The 21634-nt window shown below is 37.0% G+C and overlaps 1 protein-coding gene across 3 annotated transcripts in view; it reads right to left on the reverse strand.

Moving 5' to 3' along the window:
• Positions 1 to 1955: 1955 nt before the first annotated feature.
• Positions 1956 to 21634, reverse strand: part of LOC138187387 (GAS2-like protein pickled eggs) — an 87837-nt gene continuing 68158 nt past the window's right edge. For 2 of the 3 annotated variants that reach the window (XM_069128113.1, XM_069128115.1), the window contains 5 exons: positions 17102 to 17303; positions 15593 to 15677; positions 14146 to 14572; positions 13156 to 13564; positions 1956 to 6834 (listed from right to left, as the gene is read on the reverse strand). In XM_069128113.1, the coding sequence (XP_068984214.1) occupies positions 5948 to 6834; positions 13156 to 13564; positions 14146 to 14572; positions 15593 to 15677; positions 17102 to 17303 (2010 nt within the window). In that variant the 3' untranslated portion in view covers positions 1956 to 5947. The remainder of the gene's footprint in view (positions 6835 to 13155; positions 13565 to 14145; positions 14573 to 15592; positions 15678 to 17101; positions 17304 to 21634) is intronic. The other variant, XM_069128114.1, reaches the window with a different exon arrangement.

Below are 21634 nucleotides of genomic sequence, written 5' to 3' on the forward strand. Positions count from 1 at the left end.
GCCTGTCATAAATCTCCCGGCTTGCGGCCGGACGTTTTAAAAATGGCTCCCTTCCGAGATCCTCGTGTATTATAGTGGATAGAGCCGGCAGGCCCCAGACACACAGAGGAAACCGCGTGCTGACTCACGTATACACGCGTGCTGACTCACGTATACACGCGTGCGGACTCACGCCGCCAATGTTGGGCCCATTGTTGGCGGCTGCTGGCTGTCCGAGAACAAGAGTCGTCTCGCCATATGCGGCAAGGACGCCGATGACTCCTGTCTATTGGGCCTCGTAACGGGCCTCACGCTCCTGTTTACCTCCGCTTAGAGCTTGCGTTATCGCAACAAAGTTCGCTATTGACACGTTAACGTACCTGCATTGTGTATGACGATTTATTTTTCGGCCATCGTGTTCGATATTTTGGAAACTAAGAATTGGGTATTGGCATTGGGTGTAGCTGGTGTATTGGACGTAATTATTCGTATACTGGGTATTTGATATTTTGAGAGATTTAGATATTAGGTGTTGACAATGGATGTAGCTGGTGTATTGGACGTAATTATCCGTTTACTGAGTATTTGATATTTTGAGAGATTTAAATACTGGCATTGGATGTAAGTATTCGTTTACTGAGTATTTGATATTTTGAGAGATTTAAATATTGGCATTGGATGTAGCTGGTGTATTGAACGTAATTATTCGTATACTGGATATTTGATATTTTGAGAGATTTAGATATCAGGTGTTGGCATTGGATGTAGCTGATGTATTGGACGTAATAATTTGTTTACTGGGTGTCGTGTTTGATGATATTTTGGGGATTAAGAATTCGGTATTGGTATTGGATGTAACCGATGTTTCATGGTCTTCGTATAGCATCCAATACTTTGGATATTGATGCGAACATAGTCGGTTTTATACGTGACAGTGTACGGATTATTAGAATTCTATTATTATGTTTAGTATCTTGGAGAAGTAATATTGCGTAATGATGACGAAAACTCGAAGTAAAGTATGGTATTTAGTTAACAGTTAGATAAATATGATAGGTGTGGAATCGTATCATCTTCCATAGCATCGTATGTGTGAATAATATATGAACTAAAATATTTGGTACTTGTATTTTGAAAAAATATTATATATAGAGATAGCATATAAAGTAAAATAATGCCATAAATGACAATGGCTATGAACATTGGAACTTATATAGAAATAAGCATAAGAATAAACTATATTCGAAATTATGTTAGAAATTATATATATACATATAGTAATAGAACAATTACTTAAAGAAAAAGCGGTACAATGATTTTGTCAAAGCTTTTTATTGTTTTTTTTTTATGCAAGTTTTCTCTCAATTTACAACTTCTCGTAGATAAAATGATATAACGTAACATACTCAACGTTGCGTATAATAATCATAATAATCAATCAGCATCGTCATCATCTCTGACGATGATAATAATATCGTAATAATAATAATAATCGCAATAATAATAATGGTCATTCTTAATAAGAATAATAGCGATAGTTCCGCAATTCTTGCAATAATAATATTAATATTGGTAATCATCGATATTATTTATTTCTTGTCATTTTGCGGATAAACACCGCAGCTGCATGGGGTTATGAAGCTTAGGCTTAAAAATACGAATGGGGATGTTCACCCCCGCGTTCGAGACTTTGAATATCTACGAGCAATTTTGTAGCATGCCTTCCGGAACGAACTGTGGTCTCTAATATTCTTTATTCCTTTTTTTTAACGTTTCTTTTATAAGAAGAACAGTTCGGACGTTTCCTCGATGGAATTTCCTCGAGGAAATAGCGCTTTGTCGAATTGGAAATCTTTGCCAGAGAACCGCTTTTGGACGGGAAATATTTTACAATATTTTCTTGGACGTGCAATTTTTTACGTATTTTTATTTATTCACTAATTTTTTTGCAAGCTTTTCTGTCATTTTTTTTGTAAAAAAAAATCGCGCTTCTATAAAATAAAATTATAACTAAGAGGGAGTTGAAATATTTTTCTTCAAACCGATTGATATCGTTCATCTTTAAAGACGTTTTTCGTTAACCACGATATAGAGAACGCTTACTTTAAAACGAAGTATGTATCTTTGGCATGCATTATATAGAACAAAGGGATAAAAGAAGAAAGAAAATTTTCATAAGAAGGTACCACGTGGTTTAAAAAACGTCTTCAACAGCGATCTCAATTCCAAATAGGTCGCCGATCTTAATTACTCGAAGATCAAAAAAAAAAAAAAAAAAAAAGAAAAAAGGAAGAAAATAATTGGAACCTTTTGCTTTTCAAGTATCGAAGAAATCTTTTAAACGAAACAATATTTTCTACCTGATTGGAAACATAATTTTTAGATCATACGGTGTTTCATAATGTACCAAGAAAAAATACAAAAAAAAGCAAAAACTAAAAGAAATTCCTGTTTTAAATATTACATTCACAAAATTTATCTCGACATTTATGAAACTCCCTGTACGAGCTAAACGTCAAACCTCGTTCTCTTGAAAAGCAAACAGCCCGCGAACTAAAATAAAAACGCAGTAAAATTAAAGAAAAGTCAAATGAAAATAATCCACGCATCGTTCGAACGTCACAGAGGCGACACACAGTAACTTCCGGAAGTGCACCTAGCGCGTCTTACTAAAAAATAATTCCCTTTCTTTCTTTTTTCCTTATATCGGGCATACGTACGTTTCGCGTTACAATCTCTACTCGAACATCTGGTCAACAAAATAAACTTCTCTGTCTTCCTGCCGGAAGTGTACCTCTTAATTCGTAATCGGCGGGGACCAGAGTTTCCGTGGCGGGACGTAGTCCTTGTCGAAGAAACTTCGAGAGGAAACGAAACATCGAAAAACTTGGAGAGGCCGACCTTAGGCCGTAAGGACACGATTTCTCTACTAGGCTATTATAAAAAATATTAGCTCCACACTTTCAGCCTCTTTCATCTTAAGTTTGCTGCGTTTCACTCGCGCGTCTCGCTTCGAAACAATTTTTGATTAGACGCTATTATAATATCTCGAAGTATTTTGAATCGATGGTGGACACAGAGGTTTTGTAATATTCTTTTCTCTTTATTGTATATATTTAGAAATTTTCTAAATCTCGTTTGCAACTATAGAACTGAAAATTTGGAATTACAAATTTAGAGGTTAGAATTAGAAATATACGTAGTATAAAAAGCTTAAAGTATCTGATAATCATTTTCGTATTCATTTTGAAATTTTTCGATCTTTTCTTGTAACTACGAAATCGAGAAGTTAGGATCGAAGATTTAAAGGTTAGAGTTAGAACTACGTACAATGTCTTTTATGAAAATATTTTCAATTTTTGTTTTGTAACTACAGAATTCAAAATTGCAGAATTAAAAAGGAAATTCATCAAATTTCTTGACCTTGTTCCAGAATCAGAAATATGTGTCTTTAAAAATAGAACATAACCTAATTGACATTGATTCCTCCACACGAGGTACCAAATACTCACTCACTCGAGTTACATTCTGTTGAGCAATATATAATTAATTTACAGACGTTCAATTCTGCAGCAAGGACACTACGTACAATTTTTATGCCTGTAAACTTCCATTTTTCTAGTTTCCATGAAGCCGACACGCGAAAACTGAAACACGTCCCGCCCGGACGCCATTTTCCCCTCAAGACACTTGATACAAAATGCCGCTACGCTCGCGTTTTGGTATAAAAAACATTGAAACATTGGAATGGCGTTTTGTTCGACGACACGTCGCTATCTACAATAATGCAGTCTGTTTTCTGGGGTGAATTTGATTTCTTTTTTTTTTTTCTTGCTAAGAAACTTTCGTTTCTCTCTCCTCTACTCCGTTTCTAACCTATTCCTCCTCGACTCTGCATTGTTCTCGTCGTTTATTATCCTCCCATCCTCAAGAGAACTCGCAACGCGCAAATAAATCGTCTTTAATAAATATAACCGATAGACTATATAAATAAATAATTTCTCGCCGGCCCGGCGGCCGTGGTGAACGATCGAACGTAGAAATTCTGACTGCGAAACCCGAGATCTTCTCGTCGATCCCCCGACGATCGTTTCTTCTTCAGCGATCGCGATCGTCGAGAAATCGCGATTTACGCTCGTCGACCTCTTATACGTACTAAGCTAATGAAAATGATCACGAAACGGCGTGATTCTCTTTTTCTCCTTTTCTTTCCTTGTTGTGATATAGTTCGATATAACTTGTGATCGATCTGTGAGATTCTGTTAGGTTAGGTTTGAAGAAAAAGCTTTGAAGTCGATATTGAAGAAAATTCTGTACTCGTTTTTCTGCAAAGTTTCATGCAATTTTTATGTTCATGTACGACTTTCATGATTCTATATTTAATCTTTCACAAAACTTTCTGTAATTTTCTTTTATTACCATATTATATGCCCCAAATCTTTTTCCAATACATAAATATTCAGCCCCCTATAATTCCTCGGTCGAAGAATGTCCATTAGCTCCGCAATAAAAAAAAAAAAGAAAAAGAATTCCCGGTAAAAGAATTCAATAAAGCAAAAGGGAAGGCTGCGAAGTATCGATCACAAGACACTCGAAAAAAAGAACATATCACGACAAAAAAGAGAGATCGCGTCGCGTGTGTCCACGGTGCAAAGGTGCAATCTCTCGTCTCGGATGAATCGACGAGCTGTCAGCCGGAGTGCAATTAACTGACTGGAAGCAAATCGATCGGGAAGCCATTAACGCAAGAGCCGTACACCAGCTAATTGCCTGCTTGAATTCTGTCTGTTGTTCGTCAATCGAAATCGTTGTTGTTCATCGACGAGACGAGTCTCCCTCGCCCTCACCTACCTTTCTTTTTTTTTTCGTTCCCTTCCACGTCATCATTTCAGCTTCTCTGTAGTTCTTCCTCTCCCATCGTTTTTTTCTTCTTTTTTCTTTTTTGATCTGTTTTTTCAATTTTTTTCATTTTTATTTTTGATCACCTTATAATCTTACTTGCATCACGAACGTCATCTCGTTCAGCACCATCCAAGCACCACCTCGATATACACGTGACTCCTACGAGCTAACTGATCGACCCCGTACCGTTAAGGCCCGTTAAACTTCCACTCTAATCGGACACCTTCGATCTGCTATCGCACAACACGTGGAAACGCGGATTTTTTTACATTTCAAAACGTGGATATTTGGGATTTTTGTGAATCGTGCACAGGTGAGAAGAGGCTGATTTACCCTTTAAGCATCGTTTCGCGGTATTTAGGTATAAAGGAATTTTCTCTTCTTCAAGGGGGAAAAGGACGTGATTTCTATTCCTCTAAGATAATTCACAATAGAAAAGGGAACAATTTTTTCTAAAACTCTTTCAGTAAAAGCGTTGCTATTTACAAAATGTTCCAAGAGAAAAGAAATCTCTCAAGCACCATAGAGACACGTTTCATGAAATTACAGGGTTCCCAGAATTAGACCAAAGGGAACTAACTTAAACTCCTTTCTAACCCTAGAGCATCAGTTAGGCCCATTTCGACCAGCGATCATTTATCGATGCAATTGGGATGAGTAGTCTATACTAATTCAGGAAATCTGCATGTAGAACTGTTTCGACCAATGTTGATCATTGAACGATGCAACAGAAACACCAATGTTACGCTAATTCGGGAAACACTGCATTTTAAATTAGGATCATCCTAACCTCACTCTTTCCCTTACTTAAACACCTTCGGAATCACCATTTCTCACCTTGCAACACCTTTCACACCCACGTCTCGTCACGTGTCCACGTATAATCAACAGAGAATCTGCTAAATCGAGGGCGTCACGAGCAAGGAAGCAGCGAGAGCACTGGCGAGGCTCCGCGTACACACAGTCCAGCCTATGAGCGATCGAGGAGCCCGATGACCTCGAGGACACGCTCTGAACCAGCATCATCGTCGCCCTCTAAACGTTACTCGAAGCTCATAGAGAAGCTCTACATGCTGTCAGACGCGACAGACATCGGCCTCTTGTAAACTGGCGCCGGTATCCTGGAGAAACCTCCCCTCTCCGAGACAGGCTTGGGATCCTTTCTAGGACTGGCCGTCATCTGATTGTCCTGAGGCAACGCCACGGTCCCGTTACCATCGATCCACGCCCTGGTGAACTCCATATTCGCCATGCCGTCGCCAGAACTATGCGACTGATAATCCCTCAAAAGATCCTGAAGCTTCTGAACCACTTCACGTTCGTCTTGCAAGTGGCCAACCTTCTGTAGAATCTGCTCCAGGAGAGGATTCACCTTGGTCGGCGAAGATTGAAGAGATCCAGTGGTAACTTTGATTCTTCTTCCATTTCTGTCATATTGGATACCACCATTGGAGCTTTGCCTAGGCAGACTTTGCCTGGCTGGACTTTTCCTGGTGAAATTAGGGGTGGTGGCACAGGTGGCTGGTACTTGAGGGTTCAGGAAGGTGTCTGATTGGATACTGGGTCTCTGTCGAGTCTGTCTACCGTTCCACGTGTTACTACCACTCACTGGACTCTGACAGGTTTTTGGTACTGGAGATGCTTTGCTTAGACTGCCTGTTGGAGGTTTTCGAAGGCTGTTTCTTATGGTTCCTCGTTTGAGAGGACTTCCTTCTGGACTGGAATTGCTGTCTCTCGGTGTTTTACTGCCTGAGGAAGCTCTTGAGACGTTGCTGTTTTCACGTACGATGGAATTTGCTCGAGGAGTTCGGTCCCCGGAGGAAGAGGCCACGCTTCTCGAAGGCGAAGCGCGGAGAGGACTGGCTGGGCCTATGCGAGTCTTTCGAAGGCCTGTCTCGATGCTCTCTGTCTCCACGCAGGACCTCTCCTCAGGTTCAGATTTCACGGGTTGCTCTGAAACAAGGGAAGAAAGGGGTGTTTCTTTTTTTCTCTTATTATCGAATATATTTTCGGTTAGATTGTTACAGTCCATAGGGCTCGAATTAGCTGTTGCAGAATTTCTGAAGATGGATTTGGGAAACGAGAGAGATATTTTACTTGTATATCATTTGAGTATAATATGTAGGATTTATCATAGGTAAAATGATTTTAATATCGCGTTGCTAAATTTATAGGTTCATAGTTCTATAAAAGTCTTTAGGAGAATAGATTGAGCTTACATCCTGAGATTCTAATTTCAATAAAATATAAATTCCATTTTCTGATTTTTTTTAAATTATTGAGAGCACGTTCCCAAAAATTCAACGCCTTAAAATTCATATTACAATTCACAGTCTTATTGTAATCTCTACTTATAAATCTCCTAAAATCATTAAATACACATTCTGGTTTGAAAGAGCAAAATTAGTTCTATGAATGCGTTCGGTATACGCAATCGCGATTGCGTAACGACGAATCGCGTTGTTTCCGCGTGCAATCGCATGCAAATGTCAACCAGAGAGCGTCACCAGCTCCCTCCTCGCTGTTTATTCAAGCGTACTTGAGTGGATTTCGACGGGATTTAGGATTCGACGATCATCGCATAGCACTGCGTGGGCAACCTGCCGAATATACGGTCGACATAATCGCGTCTGACTTTTTTATATCGCAATTTCGACTCCCCCCCCCCCCCCCCAGGATGACATAGCCAATAACATTTCTCGCCAACTCTCTATTAAATTAACATTGTCCGCTGATTTTTCTTTGGATTTCTTAATCGATAAAAATGTAAAAATAATTTTATTCAAGGTGATATTTATCTTCCAAGCACAGTATAACTGTTCGATCTTCTTGGTTGAATTCTGACGAATTTGAAATACTTTATAAATGAATTACATTATTGTGTAGAAAACTTATAATAATCTTTAATTTGCTCAGAATTTCCTAAATGTTGGATTTCTTAAAGGAAATAAGATTTAATTTAGAAAGCATCGAATTATACCATCGCATTTGATTAAAAGAATCTTACAAATGCAATCCGCGCGCGTAAATTATAAGAAAAATGTCAGCAATTGATTGTTACCTGTAATACGCACAATATCCCGATATAATTACGATTTTCTCGAAGAGGAAAATTTAACTCGCCACTTTCTTATCTTTACGATTTCCTTGTTCGGTGTAACTGTGCAATTTTAATCGTAGGAATTACGATTGCGTAATTTCTGTAATAGCAGATGGAATCGTTCACGTGTACGCTCCTCATTAAAAGAAAGGAATACACCGAGACGGTCTTATTGGGCGTAAAAGAAGCTATTAGTGGAGGTTTGCCAATTACAGACGTATAAATGCGTTTTACGTTGCGAGAACCAGTTCGAAGGAATCGTAAAACGCACCTTAATGGCTCGCGGGATCTTCGGTGTGTTGCCAAAAACAATTTTTACAAATGCTATTTCGGAAGAAGCATTTAGTATGTTCTGGACGCGTTCCAAGATAATTGACACATTTTTCGGGAATTTTTAGTTCTCTGGAGACGTAAATTGAGAATTAAATGAAAGTTCGGACGAAAGAATTGTAGACTTTGATAGAGAAGTAAGAGATTGAGAAAATATTGAAGTTAAAAGTAACTTGGACTATTGAATTTTTACGAACGAGATATAATAAGTAACTTATTATAATCCATGATAAGCAACTTGTCGGTTGAATAAAAGAATCTAGAAGAACATAAACTTGTTTATAGTGCGTCTAATCCAGGAATAGCTGAGTGAAGTAGTTCAAGTAAGTAACCATGTCTTCAAAGTAGACATATAAACGAATTTTATATACAATTTTCTTTACAGAAATATACTCTAACGACACGTAGTACTTAAAATAGCTGAGTATTTTAGAATTTGTAATTTTGTATTTCCAAATTTCCAAGATATTAAGTTTGCAAAATATCGAAATTGTCTCAAATATTTATTAAGATTTTACAAAATTCCAAATTCCCAATCTTCGAACTGTACAAATTACCAAAATTCCAAAATTTTAGTCTCTATAAATACTAAAATCTCTTCTACCGTCTCAAGACTGACAAATTCTAGATTTTTGAATCATCAACATTTTAACATTTCCATGTTTATGCCTTCGATACGCTCGCTTCAACACATATCTACTTTCTCCTTCAAAATCACTTCTCCCTAACCTTCTCCACCCACAGTCTCAACCGAAAAGGAAATCGATTCATTTACAGAAGCCAACCACGGTAGCTCCACACCCATCACTCTTCTAACGTAAACAAAACGCACACAATACCATACGTAATCGACAACGTCTCTTTTCATCGTCCATAGTAATCGAGCAACCCATTTTGGACCACCCTGTAGCTCATTAATATTCAAAGTATACAAATACATACACCTAACCTGACATTTAACTGGCTGTGAAGGATTACACGAAGAATGAGATATCTGTGTGCGCATATCGCGAAGCGTGGGCGATCTTCAACAACAACCTGTCCACGGAACAATCACCAGCGGTCGATCCTCGATAACGCTTTGCCTCGAATACCGTGATTCACGCACTTGACACATACTCCGATCTTTCCACTCGGAGCAACGGTTTCCGCGTACTACTACTCTCGTATCTACTTTATTTGCCTTTGAAAATTCAATTTCTTTCTTTTCTTTTTCGTAACGAGGAATTGTTTGAAAAAGAGGTTAGGTTAGATTTAAATAAATTACGGTTTCGTGTACCACTGCTTACGTAGCTTCTTTATTTGCCTTTGAAAATTCATACTCTTTCTTCCTTCATCATGAAAAATTGTTTGAAAAGGAGGTTGGGTTATATTTGAATAAATTACGGTTTTGTATACTAGCATTTCCGCAGCTTCTGTATTTGCTTTTTGAAACTTTTAATTTATCTTTCCTTTTTCATTACAAAGACTTGTTTGGAAAGGAGGTTAGGTTAGGTTTGAATATATTACGGTTTACTATGCTACTATTTTCATAGCTTCTGTGGCTACCATTGAAAATTTAATTTCTTTCGTCTTTCTGATGGAAGTATTGTTAAAAAGGAAGTTAGGTTAGGTTAGATTGGGGTTAGGTAAGAATTATTAGTATGTAGGTTAGTTCTGTTAAAATGGAGATGGGGATAATTCGAGAATTTAAATCCAATTATTAAGTTTTTATTTCTAGATGATAGATAACTGGGGTATTTTTCTAGAAAATCTTTTCTTTTTTAAATTACTTACGGAAATCAAGATTGTAATTAAAATTGTAAGGAGTATTTGACTTTGATGGTATTTTTAACATCCAACAATTTTATTAAAAATGTGTAAAATCCTGAAGTATTATCACCATATTAAATATTAAATATAGATATATGTATTTTAGTTTTTATAAATGTTTATTTTTGGAATTTGATCATACTTGATGCTGCGTTAAATTACTATTTGTGTAATGTGTAATTTGTAGTTTCCTGTAACTACCCTAGAAGGTTTTTCCCCTAGATTCAGGATTCTGATTGAAGAAAGTAGAACAGATTATAGACTTCTCTTCTCTAGATGAAGATGTAGAGGTTTGACGGTGAGGAGTGGCTAGATGGGACAAAACGCGATAAAAACAAGCACACGAGGCAATTCTATGCGCTGTTATGTACAAAAGAGTTGAAAGGATGGGGCAGTATCGCGAAGATTCATCGAGCTCAGACGCGAATTAAATTCTTCGCTGTCAGGTTTGACAATCTTAGATAGAAGTTACCAGATAAACACTCGTTTTACGGTATCAACTTCCGAAGTCTTCAGATCTTCATAAAAATGTAAAAAAATAATTGATCCTATCTATACGTGCCACTAAGTGATGAATTACGAATATATAAAAATAAATATTAAAAGAGAATTTCTATAAAATAATCTGGCAAAAATATATAAAATCAAATATTAGACAAAAACATTTATGAAATTCCTTTTCTATGTTTCGCAGTCAAATGTAATTACACTTTTCCACATTTTTTAAGATACTTTATAATTCAATGACCAATCGACAAAATTTACAAATTTTATATTGCAAATTTATATAGATTATTTTAAAAATGTGTAAATAAAAATAAAGGAACCTGTTAGATGGGCTATTGAAGAAAGAAACAAAAAAAGAAAAAAGGAAATGAAAAAGATATGAGACGTCGAGAAAGTTGAAACACAGAAAAATAAGTAAACACACAATAGCTCGTTTTGTTCATCCATCCCTGATACGCTCGTATTAAACTGAATGACTGGCTTTGATCGAAAAGCCATGCGAGCTATGTGCGTTTTCTTCGCAGCGGGACGCGATTATCGCGATCGCCGAGGCGATTTCACTCGGCGCCCTGTTATGAAACGACCTATACGCTAAACGAGTGTATTTAGCCAACACGCTTTCTTTCTTTTCTCTCCCGTCTTATTACTTGGAGTTGTCATTTAATATTCGAGGACAGCTTTTACAAGTACCGATACCCACAGCATTCGCTGTTTATTGTAAAGAAAATTTAATCACATTGGAAAAATATTAATAGAATTTATTATTGGATATTGCTATAAATTAATGTCAATCGTCAATAATGATTGATGATATAATTGAGATTTCTGCGTGAATCTACAATTTCTAGTGGGATATAGTTCGTCTGAAGTAACTTGCTTCTCAAGGACACTCTCCCCACCATCAGCAACTTTGCGAAGTTTACTTCCTTCCACCATTATCATAATCTCGCCAAGTTCTTCAACTGTTACCAGATACATTTTAAGTATGTGTTCACACTAGAGATTTTAGTCGTGACAGAAGTGGTCTATAAAGTAACCTTATTACACGATAGAGTATATTCTATTAAATAACAGTTCTCTACAGAAACGTGTCACTGACTTCTCAGATTTTATCCCTGCATCTTTGCATATTCCTTGGAAAGCAGTAAAGCTTCGAAATTTATAGTTTGAACTGTATCAACCTATTATGTATGTAACTGTATCAAGCTGTATGTACCTATTTTATTTTTCCATTTCTTTCGTTTCTTCCACTCTATTTTCTTCGATATATTGGAGATAAAAAGAGGATAAAAGCTGATCCCTCAGTTTTCAGAAATGATTACTCATTCCTCAGATTCATAAAAAAAATTCCTAATTTTCGTTAACACATCAAAAAATCTTTTTGATGTTCCAAATAGGGAACAGGTCATTATAAAATTTTTAGCTATGAAGATCACTTCAAAAATTTTCATATTAGAAAGCAAAGAAAAGATCAGTAAAAAGAATTCTCAACTTTCAAGTACGTTCTAAAAGATTTAATTTGCCTAAATTCTAATCTCCCCATTAAAAGTTAATTAGAGAAGACCAAACAGAATCCAATCATAAAGAAATTTCCTAACGTTCGAAAGTCTAATCTAAAAGTATCTAACAATCGAGACACCAACACACTCCCCCAAAAACTTTCGCCATTCACGAATTCCTGCGGCAGCCTCGATCTGGCCGGCGCATTACAACATGCTACTCGCGTAACAGGCGTGCCAACCCACGCAGTTGGGGCAGCCCATAAATCCCAGCGCGTGAATAAACGGGATCGCGCGACCGAACGTCGAAAAAAACACTCGCCACTTCGAAAATAACCAGATCCGAAGAGTAAAATGTACCGATCGTAACATCAAGAATCGCCAGCAATGTGCGACACTGGCGCACTTTACGTTAATGCGCATTATTATACGCAGGACTTACTCTCGCGCAAAATGTCTAGTTACATTGTAACATTTGATACAATTCTAGCAAAACATCGATATTTGTGTTATATTTTCAAAGTTGCGGTCGAAGAACATGTTTTTTTTTACTGTTAACTCCTTTTTTCTGCTATAAAAATAGTCAAACTTTGCTTTATTCATATTTTTTACTAATTCTGCCATTCACAATAATTGTAATTATCAATCTAAAAATATTCATAATCTCGTTATTGCGTAAAAGCCATATGTAATATAAATAATTTACTCAGGCTGTCATAACAGTTTTGAAACCCCAAATAGAATTAAACCTTGCTGAGTTTAGATATTTTGTTAGGGTTTTTTACTCATTAAAAGGGCCAACATTGCGTTAGTCACAAAATTCTACGCATTTCATTCGTCATTTTTTCCCAATCAATTGACGCTATCGATTTCTGTTCTTTAACATTGAGACCACAAAAAAATTCCATCTGCATTTTACAATTTTGTGAATTTTGGAGAATATTAAATTTAAAAACGTCATGAGAAACAATTGCTTGGTCCTTAATAGTTTGATAGCCCTTACAAGAGAAAAAAAATTATACTCACTTTGACAATCGGCAACCGTGGGCGATCCTTGCGTGCACGTCCCGGGATTTCCGTTTCCACTGGTTGGCTGAACTGCTCCCAAGCTTCGATAACCCTCGTCAGATACTTCGCTGCAATTGTCTGAATGTTCTCCATCGTGTGATGACTTTGTGTAATGTGCATTCCCGGTCACATCTTTGCTGAAACTTTCCAAGACCGGCTCTTCTTTAATTGCTGGAGGACTCGGCGTTGGACTGCGACTACTGGAGTCCTCGCGGCACTTGTAGTTGTAAATTGTCGGCTCGTATTTCGGTGTGTCTTCTTTTTCTACTGTCCTACGCGCTACGCCACCGTCGACGACGTATCGTTTCGTGAATTCCTCTGTTAGGGGAACTTTCGTACGGATCTCTTGAGAGTCCTTCTTTGCATCCTAGGGACAAATTTAGGGATTTTTTACCACAGATCTATCTAGTCCAACGATAACTTCATTCACGTTTTCTTAAAAGAGTATGTCAAGGGTTACTACTGTCATATAGAATTTTTATATATCAAAAAATTGAAATACATATGTCTCAATTTTTATAACTTTCTCCAAAATACATGCACTAGTATCAATGAATATATAATCAACCAACTATATCCTGTTTAACGATTCTAAAACCCCTAAAACGTGTCCCATCAGTTACCAATATCCGCAAATATCCATCAATATCCCCTAAATCTCTACCCCTCCCCATACTATACCCATAAATAATTCCACCCCAAACCTAACTCAAACCTTCCCCCTCTCAGATTCCCAAGATAACCTAACCCAATCCTAAATAACTCTCTCCATTTCTATCTGCGGTGGATCCAAATGGAATTTTAGAACTGTATTACTAAATATGTGAAACAAGTGCTATTCTTGAGACACGTTTCATATATTTTTGCGTATTATGTGGATTCTATGCATTTTTATATTTTCAAATTTTCCATGAATGCATAAAAATTCGCAGTTTATTCGTCACCCACCTTAGCTTCCTGATGCCTTCCATGATGAGTCGGCGAACGTGAATCTTCGTTCGAACTCCTGCCAGGCGAATCCACGTAAGATCCACTTTTTCCATGTTCCAGCTTCGTCGTGGGGCTGCTAGACCTTAGCTGAGCCTTCGGTGTTGGCGATCTCGATCGTTGCTTGCCAAAGTCTGGCTGATGACTAGGGCTACCTAAGAACTTCCTCTGTGGCGTTGGACTTCTCGATCGGTTGATCTTTCGTTGCTCCTCGCTGTTTGATTGTTGCTGTTGCTTGCCGGCAGGCTGGTGAGGCGTGGGCGATCGTGACCGATTGCTGGAAACGCTCTTGGCCGCGTGCAGCTGCGTCGATTGTTGCTGATTCTGCACCGTGCCTGCGCACGAACCGACGCTCGACGCCGAACTCCGTCGTGTTCTAGGAGGTGATCTGTCGATCAGTAGCCGAATTTTTTTCCGGATGTGTTAGGGGCAGGCGACTATGCTAGCTGGCCGTTTCTATACACACTTTGTCATCTTTTCAACAAACTTTACAATTTTTGATATCTTTCAAGTTTCTGCTCTACGTACAGAAATTTGGCGTTTTGCGTTTAACAGTTTTCTCAGGTTTATGCTTTTTGTAACGAATTTTGGTATTTTTGCATTATCGCAAGTTTTCAAGGCCAACACACACTTTGCCTACCCCTCCATTACAAAATGGATCCCGCGTTTTCGGTTCACATAACCTCTAATTCAATATTTCAAGAATCTTTAGAGGTTAGTTGTTAGAGATTAAGAAGATTAATGTAATAAGTGTAAAATATAATAAGTTAGAGTGGAAATGAAAGGAGTAAGGTCCACTGCGATAAGATACGGTGATTATATGAAACTCAGACATACCGATCAGTTTAATAAATTGAAAAATATAAAACGGAGATAGTACAACTACTTATGCTATCATTTGCGATAAATTTATAAAAATAGGACATTTATTATTTTGAAATTTCAAATCTATCTACAATTCATATGTACAAAGAGCGGAATCAGTTTGACTTGCGAGAGACTTGTATAAAAAATGAAACGTTTCGAATACTAAAAGGAAATGATATTCAAAAAGAAGAAGAGCTATTAATGAAGATATAAAGCTGAAGGAAGTCCATTAAAAATTGCTGCTCGAGATTCTTAAGTTCTTTAAAATTCCAACGATTAAAGATCTCTTATCAAACATATTCAGATAAAATGCAAATGAAAATAAATGTTTTCAACTACAATAAAAGCTCGGTTCATCGTCAACAAAATAAGCAGACCAGTCCGTGCTCGTTTAAATCCGAGATCGTTGGGTTTCTAAGAGACGCGCAACATAATTTTCTCGAGCAGCATCCTTTTATCGAGGAAGCGGCAGAAAATCTCGGCTCTAGAATGAATGACTGCAGACAGACAAATGACACGTTAGAGGCAGAAAATTACTCACCTTTCGTAATGCACCTGCGCGCTGCCAAGGTCGAATGACCCTCCAGCCTTTTGAATCAACTTCGCTGAGATCATCGAGCGATGCGCTGCAATAAAAGATAAATAACAAAATGGTGAAAACACGTAGCCTATGTGCACGGGTGTGTATAGTGTCGTGCATCGTGATTGTGATTGCACAATCAGTCACGATACACGTTTTTCGTCCAGTTTTCGCTGCATACTCGTTAAAGGATAATTGAAACGTCGCATCGTTTAGCGTTAATAGGCACCTGTAAGCATGGAGATTTCAATGCCTCGAGACGAAAAGTTGAGGATGGGACGCGTGTGGATGAGAGTTAAACGTGTTACGAGATAGAGTACGTTGGAAAACGAATAGAAATATTATTCTTGTTTTTTCTCAGATTTTTGTTCTTTTCCTTTTTAAGTTTGGATCAAAAATTGAGAGGAGAATATTTGAGTAGCGTGGTTTTTGACGAAGATACAGTGATTAGAAGTAGCTAAAAGAAGGATAATTTGAATGAAATAATGAAAATAGAAGAGATAGGTGTGTAATTTACGTGTGTGACACAGCATAATTGCATAATAGAAGTATAATAATTGGGAATTGAATCGAATTGGAATTTTTAGTAAAACTGTGATTTAATGAAATGAACATATCATTCGATGAAATATCATTTGTCATCCAAGTTAAAGCTGCATTAAGCTATGAGTGGGTTTTATAATACGATAAAAATATTATAATTGAAGGATTACAAGATCCATAAACTGTGCATCGAATGATGCAAGCTTTTTTGTCAAAATTTAAATTTACTAAAGGAGGCGTATCATAATGGAACGAAACATAATTTCCTATCAAAGCGATGTTAAATTCTACTAAATCATCAATTTTATTATTCAGCAACATGTAATTTACGTATGACGTAATGGAACATCCAAATATAAAGTGACATATATCATAATTGAAGAGAGGTTAAAAGGACCATAATCTGCATCTTGTAACGACAGGAATATTAAACTTTTTTTTCCTTTTTCTTTCTTTTTTTTTTTTTTTTTTTTTTTGATAAAACTACGATTTAAGAAGAGTAGCGTATCGTTCAAAGAAGCATAATTTGCTAAATCGAATTAAAATCCCGTTAAACCATCAATCTTATTATTTTTTCTCTATTTGCAAAAAAAGAAACGCGTTAAATCATCATGCTTCTTTGACAAACACAAATCATCTGACACTTCGTAAATTTGTAACCAACAGAAAGAGAGAAAAAGAAAAGGAAAAGAAGGATGGTTCATCTTTCGCATACTCGTAACACGTAACAAAATCGAAAGTCTCCGATCATCATCTTTATTTTCAACGACAATGAGCTCATCCTCGTTTAAACTGTCACCGACGTCCCATATTTTTTATCTGTCTCAACGACTAGTACCCACAGGATTTACGGAAAAAATGCAGAAAGAAAAAAGAAAGGAAAAAGGAGAGAAAAAAATTCGTGAGACGTATTGAAAGTTCACTTACAGGTCTTGCATCGGCACGGGTCGTGCTTGTCCAGATAATGGCTGAGGGTGTCCCAGCCGCCACCCACTCGCACCATAACGTGGCTTCGAAGAATTCGCACGAAGATCAACACCTTCGTGTCTCCGATACGGTATTTTCCTTCGGAAACGCGGATCATGGGGAACTGCGTTGGACACGTGCACCTTTCCACCAAGTCACGAACCTGAAGCATGAAAATAGGAAAATCTTGGTCAAAAGGATGTCGAAGAAAAATATTTTCAGGCAAAGAATCTCTTGAAATTTCGCTAAAGTTGAGAGAATTCGTCGAAATATAAAAATGTATACTTCTTTTGATACGTGTTTGATACGTAATGTTTATTATTTAAATTGCGATAAAGAATATTTCTTTAAGCGTCTTTTATTTTTGTTAGAAAATTATTGATTCCTTGGATGAAATGGATTCCCATTTCCCGTAATTATTCAATTACGCACGAGTATGGTTTTATGGGAAAACCTGAGTTGACGTCAAGACATTCTTATGGAATCTCGAACGATCGTTCTGAAAGACCTCGAAATACTCGGCTAATTAGATTGCGGACATAATCAGACCGGCTGATATTTCACGTTTTCTTACAACACCTACCTCGACGTGCGACAGATTTAGATTCTAATCTAAACTGCGATGTTTAGAGATACAAAAGCCTGGAAAACTTAAGTAGATTAAACACATAAATATCTGTCCGCTATTCCCCTACAGCTAGATGCCACGTGTAGAATGTTCATATCGAATAAAAGAATCTAATTTAATTTTGACATTTGTCCTCAATCCCATAAACTCCTGTCAGTCTTAGAAACACTAGACACTCTTGATCTCCATATATTCAATAGATTACATACTGCTGTCTTACAACTAAATATTGCAAATCAGATCAAAACTCTAATTTGACAATTGCTCTCAATCTCCAACACCAAAAACTTTGTCAGCCAAATTACACTCTAAACACTCTGTATACTACAGACCTTAAGTGCCTGTTTCGTTGTAATATATCTCAAAAACGCGCTATGTACTAACTGACAGCTAAAAAAAAAAAAAAAAGAGGATCAGAATAAGAGAAAAAATACGAATCAGCGCACTTTCCTTCCCGACTTATGTTCGTGCACGATACCCATAAAAATTATCCGAATAACATGTTTAGACGAAACGATTCAATAACAGAAACAAAAGTGACATGGACGCCAGTTTCCGCCGGGCAACGTCGAGTTTCAGCGCCGCCACTATTTGCCTTTGGGTATATCTACGTTTTTGCTAGTATTCAAAGCAGTGAAGTGAAAGCAGGACTGCGCCCTATCTGTCCGTCCGTCAAACGCTCGCGGCTCCGTACGATCCCTCCGAAGGATTCGAGTTCTATCGGCTCTTAACCGCTTGTTAATTTCGTTCTCGCCCGCCATGACACGAGCAACACGCACACACTTCCTTCTTTAATCTCTCTAGAATCTCTTTTTCTTTACAGAAGAGAAACGAACCACTATTCGAGGAAATCATGCTCGAGAGAAAATCATGAGAACGTATTATTTCTGTGCTTAGGTATGGTGATCGTGTTTCACGCATTTAACGCTATTAATGCTAATGCGTTCTATGGGTTCAATCACTTAACCTATCAAAAATTCCCTAGACCAGTTTAGGGGACACTAAATATTGTCAATTTTCACATAGTAACTCACGAGCAATTGCTTCTCAGCTACAAACGAAAATTACAAGCAAACAAGTTCTTTCGAATCGAAAATTTGACTTGGTTTCGATACTTGTCTGGGATATTTAACTTGTAAGACGAGTTAACCCCCACCTTTTAATGCTCCATTTTATTCAAAGGCATTTCTATTTCAGTCATAATTGACCACCGCTATTTAGGGGTTGAGCATGTACTTAAGACTCAAAGTCTCAAATGCAAAAAGGACTGTATGCAGCAAATTCTCGTACTATTGCTAACGTATAATACAGATGAGCTGTGTCTCTTCCAATTTCTTACAATCAACAAAAAGTGTTACTAAATTTAAACTAAAACACGTAGAATTTAGAATACTGGTAAAAGTTCACCTACCAAGCTCGTTTCCCATGTTTCAAACTTCGTACACTCGAGTCTAAAAATACAGACAAAGTGAATTACAACGAGACCGCGAAAAAATTGGGAGAAAAGACTCGAACCAATTATCTGGAATCACTTGGGGAGACAAGCGCAGCTCCGTTATCCCAGTCCACGACTTTCTTCTCCCGGCGCATTAAGTCGCCTGCGTTATTGATTACGCTGTGTTATCGCGGCGGCGAATCGGCCGGGATAAATATATATCATTTACGTGCGAACACCCACGGGCGAGCTTTTGACAGCGGAACGGTGAAAATTATTTATCGCCGGATCGGCCGTATCCACATGGTTCAGGATTCTTGAGCGTGGTGGCGCTCGCGCCGCCAATTCAACCTTCCCCCTGCTGTTCTGTCTGCCAATGACATTTTTCCCCGCGAATGATTTACGCCGCGTTGTGTAAATGCTTGTCGCGGCGATTTTCTGATATTCACGGTGAGCAACCCCTCGTGCAAATTTCTGCCGGGATAATCGATTACGGTTAGACTGCGGATTTCTATGCAAACTCATGTTTTGGGGGATATTATTAAAAAAGTAGAGTCTCGGAAAAAATTATTTTACGGTGGCAGACGAAAGGAAGTTTTCAAAATACAAAATATAAAGAGATATGATAATTTTACAGGATTATATTAAATATAATAAGAGCAATGAATAGATACATACCACAGAACAGATGTCCCTGTTACAAGTATGATGAAATATTTGTAGTATAGCATAATCTATATACAATAACATAACTCCAACCTAACCAATCGCATTTATTGAGATTGCTACAGGTTAGATTCTAGTGTATTAAGAGAGGAAGATGATAAGTAGAAAGTAGGATAAGTGAAGCGGTTTAAAAAAAAAGATATGTTAATGATAAGCTGGTTGAGAGGTTTGGGGAAAAAAATATAAAGAATATAAATACGGAACTAATTGTAAGCCAATGGTAGATATGTGACGATATATAGGTTAAGTATAAGATAATGTATATAGATTAAGTGAAATACAGATATATATGTTTAATTGTAATGTTAGATATCAGAAAGGATAGGTGTGTTTGGATTAGGAGCATAGATAGCTTAGAGTCTTCGGATATGTTAGTGCTCTAAGAGCTGGATATGGGAATGAATGACAATTAGATACTATATGCAAGCAAAGATCTTTTACCAAGCTACGAAGTCATAAAATAAATAAATACATATACATAAGTATACATGTACATATCATCATATGTATATATCATCACGTTTGTATACTCGTATATATCCGTAATGTATCAATTCTAAACTATCATTTTGTAGGGGGCGTGGTCTGGAATGGTTAACCATTTTGAAACACGCAGTATAAAATAAGAAGGATACGAACAGGAAACAGTACTTCATTTTTCGTGCAAATCGCTTACACTAAATTTTAACGACGCTATTGAACTGTCTTATACAGAGTGTTTAAAAGAGATAACTTAAGAATTTATAGTATTAATTAAAATTTCAGATATATCTGAAGGGATCATTGTTCAAGCACAAATATCAGAAAAGTGAAGTACGATAATCGAGGAAAAGGAAACGATGGACGATAAATCATCGGCGCAAACAGTCGATTGGAATTCCTGAAGCGTACACGTTGTTCCTGTTGACGTGGTCACTTTGCGTCACGTCGTTTCTCGTTCCAAATATTTCATTTCACGCGGGCCATACAGGATGTGTCCACTCCATAGTAATTACCGGATTATGCTAATCCACGAAAGGACATCATACATGCTTCTAACGTTAACAAACGTTTTGATCGAGCTAATAGTGTATTACAAATTGCAAAATCGATAATAATCGATATTGGAGTTAATTGTTGTTAATTGTATTTAAAATTGAATGAAATTTTTGATTAAGCGAATTTCATTTGGATGCGTATGGCGACAGTGGTTTTAATTTTTAATAGAGTCGATCGTGGCGTGGACGTTTCCTACTCTGCTTTTGCGACACACCAATTGTCTACGACTCGGTAACTTTCTAGGCTGTACGTTTTCTGCTTGGCAACATTCGTTTCAATCCGTCGTATGTAAAAGAAGAAATCAATTTCTCAGTGTTTGTTGATTAATTTTAATTTATTAATTTATTAAGTATATTACTGCACTTTCTTAAATCACCAGTCACATAAAAATTATACTAACATGACAAATACGCCCACTTGCTTCAACAATTGAAAAACAGAATATGTAAGATAATTAAAAGCATTCTATAAAATCTTCCAAACTTTGGTACATCTATGAGTCAGATATTTGAAAAATATCCTTATTCTTAGATGTCTAGTAACATACTCGTGAAAAGAAGTAATGAAATTTATTAATTAAGTTTAAAAAGAAATAGTACAAAGATTTTGGCTATGTTCAAGTGTCATTGACATTAAGACTGCGGTGATTGTTTCCACAATTTAGTCG

Source organism: Bombus flavifrons, chromosome 15 (assembly GCF_040668555.2).
Source record: "Bombus flavifrons isolate JBK064 chromosome 15, iyBomFlav1_principal, whole genome shotgun sequence".
NCBI classification, from domain to species: domain Eukaryota; kingdom Metazoa; phylum Arthropoda; class Insecta; order Hymenoptera; family Apidae; genus Bombus; species Bombus flavifrons.